The 23,207-nt window shown below is 36.4% G+C and overlaps 2 protein-coding genes and 1 pseudogene across 2 annotated transcripts; all 3 read left to right on the forward strand.

Annotated features, from left to right (window-relative positions):
- The first annotated feature begins 1,393 nt into the window (after nt 1-1,393).
- LOC101676034 (olfactory receptor 4F6-like) lies at nt 1,394-2,335 on the forward strand. Its single transcript, XM_004782267.2, has one exon. It carries the CDS (start codon nt 1,394-1,396, stop codon nt 2,333-2,335), a length of 942 nt encoding a protein of 313 aa, XP_004782324.2.
- LOC101676327 lies at nt 2,332-16,463 on the forward strand (annotated as a pseudogene).
- A 1,531-nt stretch (nt 16,464-17,994) lies between these two features.
- LOC123388225 (olfactory receptor 4F4-like) lies at nt 17,995-21,654 on the forward strand. The gene is made up of 2 exons (XM_045067515.1): nt 17,995-18,024; nt 20,683-21,654. The coding sequence occupies exon 2, from the start codon at nt 20,737-20,739 to the stop codon at nt 21,652-21,654; it is 918 nt and encodes a 305-aa protein (XP_044923450.1). The 5' UTR covers nt 17,995-18,024; nt 20,683-20,736.
- The last annotated feature ends 1,553 nt before the right edge of the window (nt 21,655-23,207 follow it).

Here is a 23,207-nt window from a genome sequence, read left to right on the forward strand (position 1 = left end):
AAAAAAAAAAAAAAAACATGGACAATTTAGAAAACTACAAAACACTGATGATCAGAGTTTTTATTATTAAAATGACCTAAAATGTCATTATCCAAAGTGATCTTGCAATGTTGATCTTGCAAAAATACTTGCATATTTTTGTAGTGTATAATAATAAAGAGCACATCACATAATACATAGTCCTTTATAAAAAATTTTTGTTACTTAATAATTTAGTGAACATCTCAACAACTGTAAATTTGCATCATTTATAATGGCCAAATTCATTTTGAAACTAATCTTATCAAATTTCCCTTTCTGAATCTTCTCATATCTAATTGTATCTTTTAATTGTACATTTAATTTTTCACTTTAAATAATGATAGATTATATATACACATCTTCATCTTTCTACCTATTCAGAGTCAAAACATATATTCCCCTTGAAAAAGTTGCAGGAATTTTACTCACCCTCAAATAGCATTTTAGCTAAGCTCAGCTTCAAATACTGGAAGACATGATTGCATGACCTCTATCTTTCATGACTCTCTGGAGTCCTGTATTTTTTACATGCTTTTTGTGTATCATGAGTAAATATTTTGTTTCATTATCTCTGAGTTTTCTGTTTGAATTGCTACTCACTAATGCTAGAACAGATATATCAAAAACACAAATGCTCTCTCAATCCTAGCAAAGTAAGGAGAAGCCCTTTTTCTGAGTCTGCTGCCACTCTGGGGTTTAGAATTTTACCAATTTAAGGTACATCTTAATTCTCCAAATCACTGGTTGCAGGGGCAATACTGGAAACTATCAGAGAACTAAGCCTATTCATTTTAAGCTATGAGTCCTCATAGAGTCAACACTCTTAAATTCATTGGCTAGTCACTATTCACTATTCCATGAGTGATTAATGCCTGAAATTTTGCAGTGCAAAGTAAAAGAATAATCAGACAGTACATTCTGCTATGGTATATACATGTGCACAAATATGATTAAGAGTTTGAATATTCAAATCATAGCTGACTATTTAAGACACAGAAAACATTTTCTCAAACATATAAGGAGAAGACTGAAGAAGCCCAAAATTGCAAAATAAACATGGTAAAGAATCTCTACCAGGCAGATGTTACTCTTTGTTCCTAATTCCTCCATTTTACCTGCCTTACTTATTCTCATATGATTTCTTTCCTGTCACCCTAGCTGGACTTTTTATTACCTCATTTATATTTTTTTAATCTTCCCTTCTCCTGCCCTCTCTGTAGGTGTTATAACTTCAAAATTAGACACATGTAACATATTTTACACAAATCAATGATGGGCAAACAACATATCAATGTTCACTTCCCATATTTATCACTTCTGCCTTATTTTCTACCTTTAGAATATTTCAGCATCTTCTCTACTGATTGAACCAATGGATGCAACAAATGACTCTGTGGTGTCTGAATTTGTATTGATTGGACTTTCAAATTCATGGGAGATGCATCTTTTTCTCTTTTGGTTCTTCTCTGTATTCTACATGGGAATTATCCTGGGAAACCTCTTCATTGTGTTCATGGTAATTACCAACTCTCATTTACACACACCCATGTACTTCCTATTGGCCAACCTCTCTCTTCTTGATATAGGTCTATCCTCTACCACAGTCCCCAAAATGATCTCTAACATTTTCACTAACTGCAACATCATTACCTTTCCCAAATGCATGATACAGATATTTTTTATTCATTTCGTGGGTGGAGGTGAAATGGTGGTGCTCATAGCCATGGCATATGACCGGTACACTGCAATCTGTAAGCCTCTCCACTACCTGACCATCATGAGCCCCAAAATGTGTGTTTCCTTTGTAGTAGCTGCCTGGATAGTGGGGATAATTCATGCCGTGTCTCAGTTTGTTTTTGTCATAAACTTGCCCTTCTGTGGCCCTAATGAAGTAGATAGTTTTTACTGTGATTTTCCTCGGGTCATGAAACTCGCTTGTGTAGACACTTACAAGCTGGAGTTTGTAATCATCGCTAACAGTGGGTTCATATCCATGGCTACCTTCTTCTCTTTAATTATATCCTATATCTTCATTTTGGTCACTGTCTGGAAACGTTCTTCAGGGGACTTGTCCAAAGCATTTGTCACACTGTCAGCTCACATCACTGTAGTGATTTTGGTTTTTACACCATGCATGTTTCTCTATGTGTGGCCTTTTCCTACAACATCATTGGATAAATACTTTTTCATTGTTGACTTTGCTATCACCCCCCTCTTGAATCCTGCCATCTATACATTAAGAAACAAAGACATGAGAGTGGCCATGAGAAGACTGGGCAAACGGATTGTGGGTCCTAGTGGGATCTCACAATGAATGGAGCAGATCCACATACAACATGCTTCAGGTTCACCAAGAACACAGCAAGTTATGTGACTGTTATCACTGCAATGGTAAGAATTCTTTTAGGAGGTGGCAGTTTAGCAAAGGTCCCCCTGTATAAATTGATTGTTTAGTTAGAGGTGACTTTATTTTGTTAACCACAGAGAATAAATTGACTTTACCTACTTCCATCAAGAGGAGAGATGAGAATAGAAAACTGAGCTGATTTTCAGAAGTAAACTTAATATTTGAGTGCCGTTTCCTGGGTGACATTTTCTGTGACTTGCTAATTGTATTTACTCTCAATTATGAAAACAAACCTCAAAGAATTGATAAATATAACTCAGAGTAAACTTACGATTTTAATAGATAAGGTGCATTTGGATAAATCTAAATCAATGGCCTATTAAAGATTAATTTATTTTAGAAAGAGAGAGTGGGTGCGTGAACAGCGGTATGGGGAGAGGCAGAGAGGGGAAGATGGAGACAAGCAGACGCCCCACTAAATGGGGAACCCACCACTGGGCTTGATCCCAGGACGCTGAGATCATGACTTGAACTGAAATCCAGTTGGTCACTTTAACCGACTAAGCCACCCAGGTGCCCCAGTAGTCTATTTTTTAAAATTTCTATTTTATTTTAGTTTAACTTAGAATAAGGAGAAAATCTACTTTTTGTTAGTTATTTTAAAGATACTATATTTGTTTAGATTCGAACAGTTGTAAGTTAAGAGAAACTTTTTAACATGATACATAATTTAAGTAAATACAAATCAAAGATTTGAAAATTATTATTTAGGTGGGAGGGGCAGAGGGAGAGGCAGAGAGAGAATATTAAGCAGACTCCATGCCTAGCACACAGCCCAGTACTCACAACACTGAGATCATGATCTCATTTGACATCAAGAGTCAGAGTTTGAACCACCTGAGCCAAGGAGGCACCCCAGAGATTTGTAAACTTTTGTCTCATACTCTATTATTCTAAAAATGAATATGTTAAAAAATTCAATTATCACAGTTTATGATCAAGGAACAAAAGAACCTCATTGAAATAATAGATGTTTCACAAAGAAATAATCAGTCAGGTATCTGTTTATAGATTCTGGTTTCTTTGAATATGGTTTGCCAATCAGGCAATATATATCAGACCCCAAGAGCTTTTATATCTGAGTTTGAAGTCTTGAATAAATATAAAGCCAAAAATGGTGAGGCATATTCAATTCAATTGAGTATTTCTACAAATGGACTAAGTGCTTTATTAAAGTTACACATAACTTTTTGACAAATTTGTTTCTACTGTTCTCTAAATAAAATCTACTCAATTAAGGAAAATAATGCCTATATTTTTTTCCTGTATTTCTTCAAAAGCCTGTCCAGTAATATCTCTTCTTTATCCATGTAAATTTATCACTAATACTTTTTTTAATTCTTTGGTATTCATCTGGATGGGAAGTTCTTCTTTACTTCAATATTGCTAACAACTCCCTCTTTCAAATATTTTACTGGGGTTCTGAGAAACTATATTCTCTTGCTTTTCCTTCTGCTCTTCGGGAATTTCTTCCCAGTAGCAGTTTCCTGGGGTTCTCACATCTGCTCCATGACCAAAATTAGTGTTCCTCAGAATTGCCTCTTTGGTCTTTTCTCACTCCATATTCTATCCCTGGGGGCATCTATTCCTTTGGCTTTAATTACCATCTCAGCTAAAAGCTTGCATTCTTAAGCCAGTGTATTATTTCTTGAATTCCTACTTCATAAATTTAACTGCCTGCTGACTTGATGTTTCAAGGGCATCTCCTACTCAGCATTGGAAACTAACCAATCATCTCATCCTCCAACCCACTGCTCTTTCAGGCCTCTAGTCATAATAAGCAGCACCAATATTAACCCAGTTCCCCAATGCAAAATCTAGAAGTAATAATGGACTCTTCCCTTTCCTAATCCCCAACAATTAATAAATCAGCAAATCATATTAATTCCAACATCTAAACACATCTTTAATATGTCCTTTGTTTTCTTCCAATTGTCACCATTCCTCCTTTTTTTTTTTTAAGATTTTTTACTTATTTGACAAAGAGAGACAGAGTGAGAAAGGGAACACAAGAGGGGGAGTGGGAGAGGGAGAAGCAGGCTCCCTGCAATGTGGGGCTCGATCCCAAAACTCTGGAAACATGACGTGAGCTGAAGGCAGATGTTTAAAGACTGACCCACGAGGTGCCCAAATGTCATCATTCTTGTCTAAGTCTTCACAATTCATTTTTCAAATAGGATATTAAGTCACTAAATGTCTTCCCCCCTTCAAATCTCATCTCCCTTAATTCCCATTATTGGCATTCAGAATGAAAATTTTTGAAAAATACATATAAATCTAAGCACATGATATTTCCTTTAAGACCCTTCACATACTTACCATTGTTATTATATTAAAATATAAACTCCTTTTCAAAATTTATCAGGACATCCAAGATCTGGCCCCCATCCTCCTCTCCAGACTCAGAGAACAACATGCTCTTGCCCTATCTACAATACTAGAGGCAATTTGATTTCTTCTGATTGCCTAAAATTTTCATTTTCTTTGAGCACCCTGTGGCTCAATCAGCTAAGCATCAAAATTTGGCTTCAGCTCAGGTCATGATCTCAGGATTGTGAGATGGAGCCTTGAGTTGAGTACCACATTGGGTTCCATGCTCAACACAGAGTCTGCTTAAGATTCTACCCCTCTGATGTACCCTCAATTCATGCTTGCTATCTTTCTCCATCTCTCTCCCTCTCTCTCTCTCTCTCTCAAAAATAAATAAATAAAACCTTAAAACAATAAAGTTTATTCTCTCTCATCTTGAGGCTTTGCACTAGCTAATCATTTTGTCTGAAGCCACCGTCTTTTATGCTTTTCCTATTAACATCTGTTCATTCCCCAATTCTCACTTTCAACATCATTTTATTAAGAAACACTTCCAAGAACCTGGGTCCAGGAGAGCTCTTTCCATTGTATATATTATATCACTCCTTAGTGCCACTTTCATAACATCAGCCACACTCATAATTTCTTATTCAAAGTATGTCTTCCTCATTACATTTTAAGTTTAATGTGAGAAAGGGGCTGGGTACATCATGGTTACTGCTATAAAACAAGTGACAACTCCACAGAAAATGCTCAATAACTATTTTCATTAAATAAATGAATAAAACCAACAAAGAGTAAAAAGCAAGTAATGTGAATGATTTCTTGAATACTGTTTGGACTTTCTTTGTACATTCAATAAAAGGTCATAGGATTACAGTAATTCCTCCCTTTTCTTTCTCCTTTTCTCTATTAATTTTCTCTGTTTGTATGTCCTCAGTACTCTATGGTGAAATCTACTAATGAGAACATTTTGTAGACTTAAGTCAATTCAAAGTTTAGGCCAATCTCAACTGAGGCAGTCTATATAAATCCGTGGTCTCAGCCCTTTGATATTCTAGGTCCCATAAACCCTATCTTAGCAACCTTTGCTCCTCTTGACCCAGCAGCTTTTTCTTCTGCCAAGCAAACCGAAGATCCATTACTCAGAGGATGGCTCTAAAATCACTGCTTTCTCTGTGTCTGCCTGGTAAACTCCTCAGGACTTTATTTCTACCTAAATGTACTCATTCATCTTAATATGTTGTTCTGCCTGGGATAGTGTCTGACTTAGAATCCAGGAATATCAGGACTGGAGCATACTGACATGATAGAATGATTTTATGGGGGAACTGTGTTGCAGAATAGTCTTCAGGGGGTTGGGAAGAAACAGGAGAAATTTTCCTCTCATCTTAGAGTAGTTGTGCTTCTTCTAGGCAAATGAATAGGTTTACCTCATCTTATATATACTGATTCATGTACTTGACCATGCATCCCTGTTTATTTGTTAATTTATCAGCCCACAGTATTCTCCAGTTTATATCATTGTTTATATATTTTGTAATGTCGATACTTTTTGAAAATTAATTTAAAATTATCATCTGCAGTCAAGAGAATTATGATTTTCCTTTTTCTGAACTGAGAAAATAAAATGCAACTCTGAACAAATACAGCTCTAAGCAAAGATAGATCCTTCACACTCTGGGGCCCCATTATAGCCTGGAGATCAGATTCTTTGTATCTCCACATCAAAAATAGATAAAGACTTACTTTTACAAAGATACACTAGGCTAGTTTCAATGCCTTATTATAGGTCCTTTGAATGGGTATCTCCCCAGGTAACATGCTCCTGTTAGGAACAACTCAAAACAACTCCCACATTTTCCTCTTTTTTCGTCTTATCTGTGTCACATTTATCTCTTAAAAAACAGATCCAATAATATACAAATTTTACTTGTAACCAGTCAACTCAGGAAAAATAAGGGTCAGAAGCATTCAAGAAGACCTTCATCCTCAACACTCCAAAGTTTGGGACCATAGGTAAATATATAGTTTAGAACTGGCTATAATTGATATTAGGAAAATGATCAATTTATCCTTACCCCCAAGAATTATCTTGACATATCATGGGTTTTATATCTATTTCTTCAAGTTTGGTACTACAAATGAAGGTATGTCTGTCCACTCAAGATATGTTTTCACCCTTATCCCTTCGTCTCAGTGCTTTCAAACAATTCATCCTGAAGATCATCAAATCTATAAAGGGATATTTTACACAAACCAACATCCTACCTTCAAAACTTACCCTCTTCCCTCAACCCCCATTTATCACCAGGAATTATTTTCTATTTTTCTCATGGGAAAACAAATATGACTCAAACATTTAGTCCCCCAAGAGAAACTAATACTGGGCTCAGTATTGCTCTTATCTGAGATATCAGAAGGTCACTCTTCTTTGCACCTAATTAGTTTATTTCCCTTTTTGAAAAACCTAATACAGATTTAGTCTTTGAGTAAAGATTGTGCACAGAAATTAAGATAAAGCTCTCTGAATTTTTTTTCTCCTAAAAATGTATATCCTGTGGCTGAACAGGCAGATAGGAAAGATGCTTTTGAATTATAAAACTGCACCTGTCATGATTGCATCCCTCTCCCTAACCCACTTAACTCTGCTTCAGTGTCTGCTCTTCTGTAAATTATTTGTGTCAAAAATTTTCTTTTATTGAAAATATTTTTGTTCTGTTCTTTCTTTTTTTAAAATTTTATTTGACAGACAGAGATCCCAAGTAGGCAGAGGTAGGCAGAGAGAGGGGGGGAAGCAGTCTTCCCACCAAGCAGAGAGCCCCATTCTCTACCTGTTGAATGAAGCAACTGAACAAGATTCTCTCAAAGTTCTTTCCCACTTCTATACAAACTTATAATTCTGTTCATCTTATTTGTATAATATGTATCTATACTTCTTTTTTAAAGAAGGGTCTCCCCAGGCCCTGAATGACTGAAAAATATTATATCTCCAATAGGAATGATACAAAGTTGGGCATTCATCCTTTCTGATGGAGGCATAATACTCCATAGTGTATATGGACCCGAGTCTTAACCTGTCTTTATGTAAGTGGCCAGTTTCCCTACAGCTTTACTAATACTTTCCATCCTTTCAGCCAAAAGATACCTAAAGCAGTGAATGAAACCCAAATAAAATTCACACCCAGGTGTTTATAGTTTATCAATGTGTTTTGGTTTAAACTTGTTCAAGCAACATATGCAATGATATGCAATGTTCAACCAATGCCTTTTTTGATTATCATTTTATCTTCCTTATTTGTCTTTTAAGAATTTTTTCTAGGACTTTCTTATTCCTTCTCCTATTCATCACTTTACTTTCTTTTATTAATTTTTTTAAATTTATTTTTATTTATTTTCAGCATAACAGTATTCATTATTTTTGGACCACACCCAGTGCACCATGCAATCCGTGCCCTCTCTAATACCCACCACCTGGTTCCCCCAACTTCCCACCCACCCCGCCACTTCAAAATCTTTAGATTGTTTTTTCAGAGTCCATGGTTCACCTCCCCTTCCAATTTCCCCCAACTCCCTTCTCCTCTCTAACTCCCCACATCCTCCTTGCTATTTGTTATGCTCCCGAAATAAGTGAAACCATATGATAATTGACTCTCTTTGCTTGACTTATTTCACTCAGCAGAATCTCTTCCAGTCCCGTCCATGTTGCTACAAAAGTTGGGTATTTATCCTTTCTGATGGAGGCATAATACTCCATAGTGTATATGGACCACATCTTCCTTATCCATTCATCCATTGAAGGGCATCTTGGTTCTTTTCACAGTTTGACGATGGTGGCCATTGCTGCTATAAACATTGTGGTACAGAAGGCCCTTCTTTTCACTACATCTGTATCTTTGGGGTATATACCCAGGAGTGCAATGGCAGGGTCATAGGGAAGTTCTATTTTTAATTTCTTGAGGAATCTCCACACTGTTCTCCAAAGTGGCTGCACCAACTTGCATTCCCACCAACAGTGGAAGAGGGTTCCCCTTTCTCCACATCCCCTCCAACACATGTTGTTTCCTGTCTTGCTAATCTTGGCCATTCTAAGTGGTGTAAGGTGATATCTCAATGTGGTTTTAATTTTAATCTCCCTGATGGCTAGTGATGATGAACATTTTTTCATGTGTCTGATAACCATTTGCATGTCTTCATTGGAGAAGTGTCTGTTCATATCTTCTGCCCATTTTTTGATATGATTGTCTGTTTTGTGTGTGTTGAGTTTGAGGAGTTCTTGATAGATCCTGGATGTCAACCTTTTGTCGGTACTGACATTTGCAAATACCTTCTCCCATTCTGTGGGCTGCTTCTTTGTTTTATTGACTGTTTCCTTTGCTGTGCAGAAGCTTTTGATTTTGATGAAGTCCCAAAAGTTTATTTTCGCTTTTGTTTCCTTTGTTTTTGGAGACATATCTTTTTTTTAATTTATTTATTTTCTGCATAACATTATTCATTATTTTTTTCACTACAGCCAGTGCTCCATGCAATTCGTGCCCTCTAGACATATCTTGAAAGAAGTTGCTGTGGCTGATATCAAAGAGATTACTGCCTATGTTCTCCACTAGGATTCTGATGGATTCCTGTCTCACATTGAGGTCTTTTACCCATTTTGAGTTTATCTTTTGTGTATGGTGTAATAGAATAGTCGAGACCCACAGCGAATATCATCCTCAATTGGAGAAAGCTTGCAGCCTTCTCACAGAGATCAGGAACATGACAAGGATGCCCACTCTCACCACTCTTGTTCAACATAATATTAGAAGTCCTAGCAACAGCACTCAGACAACAAAGAGAAAAAAAAAGGTATCCAAATTGGTAATAAAGAAGTCAAGCTCTCTCTCTTTGCAGATGACATGATTCTTTATATGGAAAACCCAAAAAAATCCACCCCCAAACTACTAGAACCCATACAACAATTCAGCAAAATGGCAGGATACAAGGTCAATGTATAGAAATCAGTGGCTTTCTTATACACTAATAATGAAAAGAACAGAAAGGGAAATTAGAGAATCTATTCCATTTACTATAGCACCAAGAAACATAAGATACCTGGGAATCAACCTAACCAAAGAGGTAAAGGATCTGTACTCAGGGAACTACAGAACACTCATGAAAGTAATTGAAGAAGACAAAAAGATGGAAGACCATTCCATGCTATGGATCGGAAGAATAAACATTGTTAAAATGTCTATACTGCCTACAGCAATCTATACTTCTAATGCCATTCCAATCAAAATTCCACCGGCATTCTTCAAAGAGCTGGAGCAAATAATCCAAAAATTTGTATGGTATGAGAAGAGACACCAAATCGCTAAGGAAATGTTGAAAACAAAAATAAAACGGGGGGCATCATGTTACCTGATTCCTCGTTGATTTTTTTAAAAACATTTATTTATTTTAGAGAGTGAGACTCTATCAGCAGGTGTGGGACAGAGGAAGAAGGAGAGTGAAGGAATCTAAAGGTGACTCTATGCTGAGCACAGAGCCTGATGTGGGGCTCCATTCCATTTACCCTGAAATCATGACCTGAGCTGAAACCAAGAATAGAATGCTCAAAAAAAAATAAATCAATCTGGTGTCCTTCTGATGTTTCTATCAAAAAACAAAGTACAGCCTCTTCAATAAATGGTGCTGGGAAAATTGGACAGCCACATGCAGAAAAATGAAATTGGACCATTTCCTTACACCACACACAAAAATAGACTCAAAATGGATGAAGGACCTCAATGTACGAAAGGAATCCATCAAAATCCTTGAGGAGAACACGGGCAGCAACCTCTTCGACCTCTGCCGCAGCAACATCTTCCTAGGAACAACGCAAAAGGCAAGGGAAGCAAGGGAAAAAATGAACTGCTGGGATTTCATCAAGATCAAAAGCTTTTGCACAGCAAAGGAAACAGTTAACAAAATCAAAAGACAACTGACAGAATGGGAAAAGATATTTGCAAACGACATATCAGATAAAGGACTAGTGTCCAGAATCTATAAAGAACTTAGCAAACTCAACACCCAAAGAACAAATAATCCAATCAAGAAATGGGCAGAAGACATGAACAGACATTACTGCAAAGAAGACATCCAGATGGCCAACAGACACATGAAAAAGTGCTCCATATCACTCGGCATCAGGGAAATACAAATCAAAACCACAATGAGATATCACCTCACACCAGTCAGAATGGCTAAAATCAACAAGTCAGGAAATGACAGATGCTGGCGAGGATGCGGAGAAAGGGGAACCCTCCTACACTGTTGGTGGGAATGCAAGCTGGTGCAGCCACTCTGGAAAACAGCATGGAGGTTCCTCAAAATGTTGAAAATAGAACTGCCCTATGACCCAGCAATTGCACTATTGGGTATTTACCCTAAAGATACAAATGTAGTGATCCAAAGGGACACATGCACCCGAATGTTTATAGCAGCAATGTCCACAATAGCCAAACTATGGCAAGAACCTAGATGTCCATCAATGAATGGATCAAGATGGAATGGATCAAGAAGATGTGGTACCCCCACTTAAGCCTCATATAAAAATATACAAAATGGAATACTATGCAATGGAATACCCAGCCATCAAAAGAAATGAAATCTTGCCATTTGCAACAACATGGATGGAACTAGAGCGTATCATGCTTAGCGAAATAAGTCAAGCAGAGAAAGACAACTATCATATGATCTCCCTGATATGAGGAAGTGGTGATGCAACATGGAGGCTTAAGTGGGTAGAAGAAGAATAAATGAAACAAGATGGGATTGGGAGGGAGACAAACCATAAGTGACTCTTAATCTCACAAAACAAACTGAGGGTTGCCGGGGGGAGGGGGTTTGGGAGAAGGGGGTGGGATTATGGACATTGGGGAGGGTATGTGATTTGGTGAGTGCTGTGAAGTGTGTAAACCTGGTGACTCACAGACCTGTACCCCTGGGGATAAAAATATATGTTTATAAAAAATAAAAAATTTAAAAAAAATAAAATAAAATAAAATAACTGTCCCTTAAAAAAAAAAAAAAGTACATACATTAAAAGGATTATTCACCAGGACCAACTGGGATTTATTCCAGGGCTGCAAGGTTGGTTCAACATCCACAAATCAGTCAATGTGATACAACTCATCAATAAAAGAAACAACAAGAACCATGTGATACTCTCAATAGATGCTGAAGAAGCATTTGACAAAGTACAGCATCCCTTCCTGATCAAAACTCTTCAAAGTGTAGGGATAGAGGGCACATACCTCAATATCATCAAAGCCATCTATGAAAAACCCACCGCAAATATCATTCTCAATGGAGAAAAACTGAAAGCTTTTCCGCTAAGGTCAAGAACACGGCAGGGATGTCCATATCACCACTGCTATTCAACATAATACTAGAAGTCCTAGCCTCAGCAATCAGACAACAAAAGGAAATTAAAGGCATCCAAATCTGCAAAGAAGAAATCAAATTATCACTCTTCACAGATGATATGATACTATATGTGGAAAACCCAAACGACTCCACTCCAAAACTGCTAAACTTGTACCGGAATTCAGTAAAGTGTCAGGATATAAAATCAATGCACAGAAATCAGTTTCATAAATTCTAAAATTTATATGGAACCAGAAAAGACCTCGAATAGCCAAAGGGATATTGAAAAAGAAAGCTAAAGTTGGTGGCATCACAATTCCAGACGTCAAGCTCTATTACAAAGCTGTCATCATCAAGACAGCATGGTACTGGCACAAAAACAGACACATAGATCAATGGAACAGAATAGAGAGCCCAGAAATAAACCCTCAACTCTATGGTTAACTAATCTTCAACAAAGCAGGAAAGATTGTCCAATGGAAAAAAGACAGCCTCTTCAATAAATGGTGCTGGGAAAATTGGACAGCTACATGCAGAAAAATGAAATTGGACAATTTCCTTACACCACACACAAAAATAGACTCAAAATGGATGAAGGACCTCAATGTGAGAAAGGAATCCATCAAAATCCTTGAGGAGAACATGGGCAGCAACCTCTTCGACCTCTGCCGCAGCAACATCTTCCTAGGAACAACGCAAAAGGCAAGGGAAGCAAGGGAAAAAATGAACTACTGGGATTTCATCAAGATCAAAAGCTTTTGCACAGCAAAGGAAACAGTTCACAAAATCAAAAGACAACTGACAGAATGGGAGAAGATATTTGCAAACGACATATCATATAAAGGACTAGTATCCAAAATCTATAAAGAACTTAGCAAACTCAACACCCAAAGAACAAATAATCCAATCAAGAAATGGGCAGAGGACATGAACAGACATTTCTGCAAAGAAGACATCCAGATGGCCAACAGACACATGAAAAAGTGCTCCATATCACTTGGCATCAGGGAAATACAAATCAAAACCACAATGAGATATCACCTCAAACCAGTCAGAATGGCTAAAATCAACAAGTCAGGAAATGACAGATGCTGGCGAGGATGCAGAGAAAGGGGAGCCCTCCTACACTGTTGGTGGGAATGCAAGCTGGTGCAACCACTCTGGAAAACACCATGGAGGTTCCTCAAAATGTTGAAAATAGAACTGCCCTATGACCCAGCAATTGCACTACTGGGTATTTACCCTAAAGATACAAACGTAGTGATCCAAAGGGACACATGCACCCGAATGTTTATAGCAGCCATGTCCACAATAGCCAAACTATGGCAAGAACCTAGATGTCCATTAACAGATGAATGGATCAAGAAGATGTGGTATATATACACAATGGAATACTATGCACCATCAAAAGAAATGAAATCTTGCCATTTGCGACAACATGGATGGAACTAGAGCGTATCATGTTTAGCGAAATAAGTCAAGCAGAGAAAGACAACTATCATATGATCTCCCTGATATGAGGAAGTGGTGATGCAACATGGGGGCTTAAGTGGGTAGGAGAAGAATCAATGAAACAAAATGGGATTGGGAGGGAGACAAAACATAAGTGACTCTTAATCTCACAAAACAAACTGAGGGTTGCTGGGGGGAGGGGGGTTGGGGGAAGGGGGGTATGGACATTGGGGAGGGTATGTGCTTTGGTGAGTGCTGTGAAGTGTGTAAACCTGGAGATTCACAGACCTGTACCCCTGGGGATAAAAATATATGTTTATAAAATATAAAAAATTATAAAAACAAAAGAAGTATGTATACCAAATAATATTTCAAAACTAAAGAGATTTTTTTAATTCTAAAAAAGTCAGAATCAATTACTGTTATTTAAAATATTGTCTATGCAATTTGTTTACTTTTTTTCACTTAATATTGTAGAGAAAAATCTTCCTAGTGCTACTATAAACTCTTTTATAAATATTTATTTTAGTAATTATTAAATTCCATTATATGTAAATATTGTAACAGACTTAAAACTAATGTTTGGCATTTAAATTTTTCAATTTTTCCACTGCAGAGTGTAATGAACATTTCTGTGCCAGAAACTTTTTCTGTCAAATAGAACTCTGTAAGGAGTACTATTCCACCAAATGATAAGGATCAAGATTCCTGATACATAGTTCAAAAAAATTTTTTAATGCTCGAATTAGACTGGTTTTCCCCCAGCAATGTATGAATATATCTATTTCACTGAGGCTTCCTGGTTTTGATAATAACTACAAAATTCTTTGTAATTTAATAGGAAACTAATATATATTTTATCATATTTCTTTGATTTGTAAAGAAAAAATGAATATACCTACACACAGAGTTGACATTTGTGAATTCTTTCTTGGTATCAATTATGTCTAGTATGTTTTGAAAGTTTTACTGAATGGTTTGATCTTTTTTATATTATAAAGATACAAACCTTTTGCCTCTCTATAACATTTTAATTACAACTACGATTTATGTGTTCCTTTTGAGCAAATTGTTTTTAAGGACTTATGAGAAACATATTTCAGAAGTGTCTTAACTATTGTTATGTTAACTGTTCCTATTCTATACTCATTTCTAAGTTTTTATTATTCTTTTAAAAGTTCCGTCTATTTTTTGTTTCAAAAAAACTTTTTTTAATGATTTTATTTATTTATTTGACAGACAGAGATCACAAGTATGCAGGTAGAGAGAGAGGGTGAAGCAGGCTCCCTGCTGCGCAAAGAGCCCAATGCGGGGCTTGATCCCAGGACCCTGAGATCTTGACCTGAGCTAAAGGCAGAGGCCCAACCCACTGAGCCACCGGAGCCAATATATATTGTTTTTGTTTTTAATTTTTATTATTTTCTTTTACCTGAATTCCTTGAGTTTAATTTGTATATCCATTTCTAACTTCTTAAGTTGCCTGATTACTTCATGTACTCGAATAAATAAGAGCAAATTTAATGCAATAGATGGCTTCTGAGTGCAGCTTTGGTCATACTTCCTAACCCATACTCTGGGTTCCCATGATTTTGTTAATAATTTACTATCAATTAAATAAAAGATCTGTCAATAACCAATTTAAATTATCAACAGTTAACACATAGTTTTTAGTGCCTCACAGCTGATCCTTCTTTCATTTCTTTCAGGTCACTTCAGAGTCTTCCCTTCCTTATGATTCAGTGGACCAAGTAAATGGCTCTGTGGTTACTGAGTTTGTGTTACTAAGACTTGCACAATCCTTGGGAATACAGGTCTTCCTTTTTCTTTTCTTCTCTTTGTGTTTTGTGGGAATTATCTTGGGAAACCTCTTCATTATGTTAACAGTGATTTTGGATTTTCGTTTACACAACCTATCACTCCTTCATTGACCTGGGGCTTTCATCCACCACAGTTCCTAGGATGATCTCTGATCTTTTCAGTGGTTGCAAAATCAATCACTTTTTTTTTTTAAAGATTTTATTTATTTATTTGACAGACAGAGATCACAAGTACGCAGAGAGGCAGGCAGAGAGAGAGAGAGAGAGAGAGAGGGAAGCAGGCTTCCTGCGGAGCAGAGAGCCCGATGCGGGGCTCGATCCCAGGACCCTGAGATCATGACCCGAGCCGAAGGCAGCAGCCCAAACCACTGAGCCACCCAGGCGCCCCAAAATCAATCACTTTTAACACCTTCCACAACTGCATGATACAAATGTTCTTTATTCATGTCATAGAGGAGTTGAGATGGTACTGCTCATAGCCATGGCATATGACAGGTACACAGCAATTTGCAAGCCTCTCCACTATCTAACTACTATGAGTCCCAAAATGTGCATGCTTTTGATAGGAGCTGCTTGGATTACTGGGTGACTCATGCTGTGTCTCAGTTTGCTTTTGTCATAAATTTACCTTTCTATGGCCCTATTAATGTGGGGAGCGTTTGTTTTGATTTCCTTAGGATTATTAAACTTGCATGTATGGACACTTAAAAACTAGAATTTGGGGTCACTACCAACAGTGGCTTCATATCTAGGGGCACCATAGTATTCCATTGTGTATATATACCACATCTTGCACCTTCTTTTTCTTAATTGTATCATACATCTTTATTCTGATAATTGTCAGACAACATTCCTCAAAAGATTTATCCAAAGCATTCATCACTCTGTCAGCTCACATCACTGTAGTGGTTTCATTTTTTGTTCCATGCATGTTTCTCTATGTGTGGCCTTTCCCTACCAAGTCAATGGATACATTTTTGCCATTTAGGACGTTATTACCTAAAGAAAAGCATCCAACCCAGATCTCACCTTATATAATATACCTGTACTTAATCCAGGGTGCTTAGGACAAAGAAGATGGCTGACATCTTTATTTTACTTGTCCAGGTAAAACTTGGAAGCCTGTTGAGCCAAGGAGCATGACTGAGAAATCAGCTGGACACATCCCAATGAATGATTTAAGAAACATTAATTGTGGTGACTCAGCTCAGTTGTAGCTGCAGAATTGTAATTAAAGCTGCTCAAAAAAAAAAAAAGTAAAAAATAAATGACACTTTCTTTTTACCTGTGAAGGTATTTTTCCTATATTTTATCTTAAAGTGGTAATAAATGCTATATGCTATCCTCTTTGTATAATATCTAAAGCATTATTGTTTATTGTCTACTTAATCCATCCAGATTTTAATATTGGAACTTTATCTTTTTACTTTTACTATGACTCTTAAAAAAAAAGTCACCTTTAACAGAGAAAGACACCCCCCCCACACACACACACACACAAACAGAGAAAGACAAATACTATATGATATCACTTATTGGTGAAATCTCAAACACAAAACAAATAAAAAATAAATTGACTTTTATAGAGAAAAACCTGGTGGATGCCACAAGGCAGAGGGGTGGGGTATGGGAGAAATAAAGGGGATTCATAATACAAACATCCAGTTTTAAAGAAAGTAAGTCACAGAGATGAAAAGTATAGCATATGGAATAACGTCAATAATATTGTAATAATGTATGTTGACAGACAATGACTACATTTAGTGTACTGAGCATTGAGTAAGGTAGAGAATTGTCAAATCAATGTTTTATACACTTGAAAGTAACATCACATTGTATGTCACTATATTGGAATATAAAGAGAATTATGGGAAATATAGATATAAGGAAATAAACTTTCATTTGCACAGAAAAACAAAATCACCCTTAGATTCAGTGAAGTACTAGAAATACCTAAGAAAGCTGAGAAACTGTGACAACAACCCCTGACTCAAAAAGATTCTGTGTGTATCCTCAAGGGAAAGCCTGTGAGACTATATGATTTAGTCTCAGTGCTCAAACTTCAGGCTGGCTATTTCCAGATCTCCTCACTTGCCTCCAGTCAACTCATAACTGGCTCTTAACCAAGTGACTCTTTAAGGAACACCAATCAGGCACACTTTATTCTCTTGGAAATGTTTTGCTTCAAGACAAAGTACTAAAAGGAAAATCTGTACTCTCCTTGCTCTGAAAATTGTTGCAGTCTCTTCCAGATATGAAGGAGGTGGGTGGAATGATGAAAGTGAAAGTAACCACAGTGTAGCATTTTATTGACAATGAGTTGCTTCAATTAGTAAGAACCCATTGGCAGAATTCAATTGCATGTGCATCTTCAAGAAAAGTGGAAGGTCCTGTGAGGTCAGTTCAAATATTTAGAAGAGTTAGTATGAATATTAACAAGGATTGCCCTAGGTGTGTTATAAAACTTAGTATATGTTACATAAGTGTTCTAAGTATTTAGTCCTTCTGAGTCTTTCCTTTCTATTTAATGATCCTTTTTCCATATAACCAGAAGCAGTGTTCTCTTACTTATCTCTTTCCATCCTTCCTACAATACAATCTGGCTTGGGATATTTCTTTCACATATAGGTGTAAATCATAAATCATAAATCACCCTATAGCTGTAGCTGGCTAGAGTTATGTAATTTCACATTTGAGAGCTTTTGGTCCAATGCGCTCATTGGTAAACAGGAAAACTAAGTCTTGGAAATTCTGAATTACATGCCAAAATCACACGGTAACTTTGTACTAAAATCCCCAAGTCTCCTGACTTCAATCTCAGTGAAACTTATGAGGACTTTAGCTATTTTTCTTTAAAGAGGCGTAAAAGATATTTAGGACAAACGTAACACCCTCATTGTTGAATTTTAAGTTAATTTAGTACATAGGGAAAGATTTTCTTTCCCTATAGCTGTAGCTGGCTCTTCATGAATGCTATAGCCAGTGTCGAAGACTCTGGAGAACTTGACTTCAATAAACTTAATCTTTAACTTAGAATCAATAGAATTCTTCTCAAACTCCTTGAGCCATTTTTGAAGAATCAGATATGTGCTTTGAAAGGATTACAGAGGTAGCAGGTCCCCTGTAACTGAGAATCCACCATCATTACTCACTCCTCCATAGCATACACTCAGGAAATGAGATGTCTTAACACAGTGAGCAAGAAATTCCTCTTGCTGAGGAGCAGCATATCTGAATTCTTGTTACCATGCTATAAAGTCTTTTTGTCTTTTTGTTTTACCAGCCATTACTGTTGGTATATTTCTTATGGAGATGTGAGTATCGAGTTTGTCCTCTCAGTGAAATGAAATGGTTGCAGTACATAAGTAATTACTGAAGTTCCACTATAAGTTGCATACTTTGATTCTTAAGAATGATCCTAATCAATAAGTGAGATCAGAAATGATCTCACAACAGGAATCCCATCCTCTCTGTTGTCAATGATCGCTGGATTGTATTTATTACTGTGCTAAGCAGAGGGAAGAGAGGGGTTATGCTTGTTTTATTATTTGACTTTTTATGCGTGGAAATGCAATTAGAATTGCTAAATTCATACAGAACTTTGAAAAGAGTAATAGAGAGCATTAGTGGATAGGGCTAAATAATGGAATTGGGATATGAAAGAGAAAAGTGTAAAGGCAACACAATGTCCACAATTAGGAAAATGTTGAAAATAAATACTACTACTCCCCAAGAAATTTGATAATAATAACACACTATAATTTCAGACCTCTTTAGGACCCATCTATTTCCACATTACTCAGAATAAAATCATTTACATCATTTTTTAAAAATCTCCCACATCCTGTTGACAAATGCCCTGTTCTTACTACTTTAACAATGGCTATTATGTATAGACGATTCACTATTTGTTAGAAATTTGTATTAAACAATTGCACATAATTCTTCAATAATTCTGTGCTGTACTCATAATTATATAACTTAGGAGACATTCCAGAATCCTTTTTTTGATTTTATCTCCTATTAAACTCTTTCATATTATCTCTCATGTGATATTTTTTTTGCATTTTTCTCACTTTTCATTTCACCACTGAATCGCCTTTTATTATTTCCCTGTTATTTTTTATTCTATTTTTCATCTTTAACTTTATTTTGGATTAAATCTTTTTCTTCTAAGCACTTCCATATCACTAAATGGTAAGTATGAATTCCATTCTCTATAAGGCCTCACACCTTCTATTCTAGAATACTCATTTAACTTCTCCTAAGACTGGATCTCTACATCTGTCTTGGCTCTCACATTTCTATCCAAGCTTCTGAGAGACTATTAAAATTATTTTGGAATTCTGTCCCTCACTCATAACCTATAGAGTATTAGATTAGTGGGCATGTTGAGATCTTTTAAGCCAGTACATTCATTCTAAAGATGGGAAAACAGAAGAACAGGGAGCTGAAATTCTTGTTACTATTGTTATTTCTAGAATACAAGTAAAATTCATTAATGATTATTGGGGAGCCGGGGTTCCTCTATGAATCAGAAGGTGATAAATCTTACTGCTAATAGTTATCTAAATCTATTGTGCACTCGCTAAATACAAAAACTCTCCCAAAAAACTTTACTTTAACTACTTCATTTGAAATTCATAATAACCATAAGAATTGAATATAATTAGTATCCACATTTGTAAAAATAAGACTTAAGTAGGGACTTTAAAATGTCCTCAGACTACATTCAAAACTTGTGCATTACAAATTGCCTCACATAGCAAAACTGTGAATAAGGATTTGTCTTAGTTTGTTGGAGAGGTTTCCAATGACCAAAATATAAAATTATCATGATGGGCTACAAAACCTCTAAGAGTACTTTTTCAAAAATGGATGTTGTAAAATGGTGCTATAAATGTAAAGATCACATAATATTGCATTTACTTAAGAGCTAAGAGAGTGGTTACAGAATAAAAAACTGTTTTGGAGCTCAAGGAAAAGGAGCTAAATGTAGGCTGGCAGTCTAGATGTAATCTGGCGGAGAGAATAGCATGAACAAAGGTATTTTATTAGGATAATTATTAGGATAAGTGGAAATACTAAGTAGACTTGAATAAGTGGATGATAAGGCATCACCAGGAAGAGTGTAAGATAAAATAGTAGGTTTAGAGTGTGTATATTTTGAAAGTGTTTGTGTAATAGACCACAGAAAGTCATTATATGAGTGAGCAGAATAATACAAAATGAGACTTTGAATTGGAGTCTAATAATTCTGTCTTCCTTCTTACTCTATTCTCCAAGGTAACTACACAGGCTGTTTCCTGGAATGAATCAATAAGTGACACAAATTACTCCATGGTGACAGAGTTCATTTTTCTGGGACTCTCCAATTCTCGGGAATTGCAGATTTTCCTATTTGTGTTCTTTTTTGTATTCTATGTAGGAATTGTGTGTGGAAACCTTCTTATTGTCATAACTGTGGCCTCCGACTCCCACCTTCACTCCCCCATGTACTTCCTGCTGGCTAACCTCTCACTCACTGACCTGTGTCTGTCTTCTGTCACAGCCCCCAAGATGATTGCTGACTTTTTCAGTAAACGCAAAGTCATCTCTTTCAAGGGCTGCCTTGCTCAGATATTTCTCCTTCACTTTTTTGGTGGGAGTGAGTTGGTGATCCTCATAGCCATGGCCTTTGACAGATATATAGCAATCTGTAACCCCCTTCGCTACACTACCGTTATGTGTGGCAATGTATGTGTTGGGCTTGTGGCAGCTGCATGGGGGACGGGTTTCCTCCATTCAGTGAGCCAGCTGGCCTTTGCAGTAAACTTACCTTTCTGTGGTCCCAATGAGGTTGATAGCTTTTATTGTGACTTACCTAGGGTTATCAAACTTGCTTGTACAGACACCTATAGGTTGGATATCATGGTCATTGCTAACAGTGGTGTGCTCACTGTGTGTTCTTTTGTTTTCCTAATCATCTCCTATGTTATCATCCTAGTGACCATCCGACAACGCCCTTCACACCAGTCATCCAAGGCCCTGTCCACTTTGACTGCTCACATCACTGTAGTTCTTTTGTTTTTTGGACCATGTATCTTCATTTATGCCTGGCCGTTCCCCATCAAGTCATTAGATAAATCCCTTGCTGTGTTTTATTCTGTGGTCACTCCTCTCTTGAACCCAATTATATACACACTGAGGAACAAGGACATGAAGACTGCAATGAAACGATTGAGAAAATGGAATGTGAACTCTAGGGAAAAGTCTTAGATCTCCTGTAACTATAAGGCTAATCTAAGACAATGACATAGCAAAGTTGATGAATTATTTAGTAAACCTCATGAAAATCTTACCTCCATTTCCATATACATTAGTAATTTTCTAAGAACTTTCACATACATTGTCTCAATTTATCCTTTTGTAATTTTGCATTTTATATTTTTAGGTACAGATAAAAAGTTGATCTGCCTTCCAAATATTATCTCACTAATCCTCAGAACAATAGCAAAAATCTGTCAATATTTGTACACTCCTGTGACTACCTGAGCAGTCCTGAGCATAATACAGGGAGAGACAGAAACTAGCCCGATTTATAATTTTTTTTAACATTTTACATGGCTCATTTTCCCTAAAAACATCAAGGAAGAAACTGCCATATGCCTCACTCAAAAAATATTCTTAGTGCTCAGAATATTTATCAACTAACTTTAAAGAGATTTAGAAAAGAAACTCTTCACACTGCTACAGTCCATAGTTCCTTCCAATCACTAGAGCAACCCATAATCCATGAGTTCATCATCAGGAGTGACAGGAAAAGGGAGTCTGCCTAATAGGCACTTTACGTCCTGTGCATACAGGAAGAGCTCATATGCAGTAAAATGTACACAGAAGGATCCGAGTCTCTCAACAGGTTGGCACAAAGTACATCAATTTGGTCCACCCATGTCATTTTCCATGGTTAGCTTTTAAGAACATAGATTTTGAACTCAAAAGAGATGGGCTCAACTCTACTTATGCATTACTAACCATGACCATGCATTTTGTCTAACTTGCCTAACCGTCAGTTTCCATGTGTGCAAAAGAAGGATAATAATACCTATACATATGGTTATTATGATAGATAATGAGACAATAGATATAAATCAGATAAACAGCACATTTTGTGGCAAGTTATCTGGACGCAATAAATATCAACTACTACTATCATTATTATAAAAAAGCCTCTATGCCAACAAACAAAAAGTTCTCAACCCTTATTTTATCCCAACATACTTGAAAGATAGGATATCTATTAATCTTAACAAATGCTCATTTGAAGACATTATAGTTGTATGTGTATATTTATTTGCAAGTGTGTACCCATGCTCATACACCATACCATGCTAGAAAGACATGCCAAAAAGTCAAGATAGAAGTACAGGGAATATATATATATTTTTTTAAAAAAGAACTTGGTAATTGAGTCTGGTAAATAGCTCCACTCTCCAGCAAGAATCACTGAATCAGGCTAATATTGAAGATTAAATATTCTAAGAAAAAAAAAAGAATGTAGTTTTCCAAAGTGAAGCTTGAATTAATATGAGAGTCAAATGATAAGAGAATCAAAATTATGTTAGCCACAGGAAAAAAAAATAATAGAAACACCAGTAGCAGGTTAAAAACACATAAGAAAATAAGTATATGATAAAGGCAGTATTTCAAATCAGTGGAGGAAGGGAGAACCTAGTAATGTCATGGTAAAACAACTGGACAATACAGGAAATGATATATTGGACCTATTCCTCATGCCATATGCCAGGACAATTTCTAACTAAATTCAAGCC

Source organism: Mustela putorius, unplaced genomic scaffold, assembly GCF_011764305.1.
Source record: "Mustela putorius furo isolate JIRA1106 unplaced genomic scaffold, ASM1176430v1.1 tig00003896_pilon_pilon_pilon, whole genome shotgun sequence".
NCBI lineage: Eukaryota > Metazoa > Chordata > Mammalia > Carnivora > Mustelidae > Mustela > Mustela putorius.

What these genes read in the sequence shown, in the direction of transcription:
- LOC101676034 (XM_004782267.2), top strand. Translation starts at nt 1,394, where the DNA reads ATGGATGCAACAAATGACTCTGTGGTGTCTGAATTTGTATTGATTGGA.
- LOC123388225 (XM_045067515.1), top strand. Translation starts at nt 20,737, where the DNA reads ATGGTGACAGAGTTCATTTTTCTGGGACTCTCCAATTCTCGGGAATTG.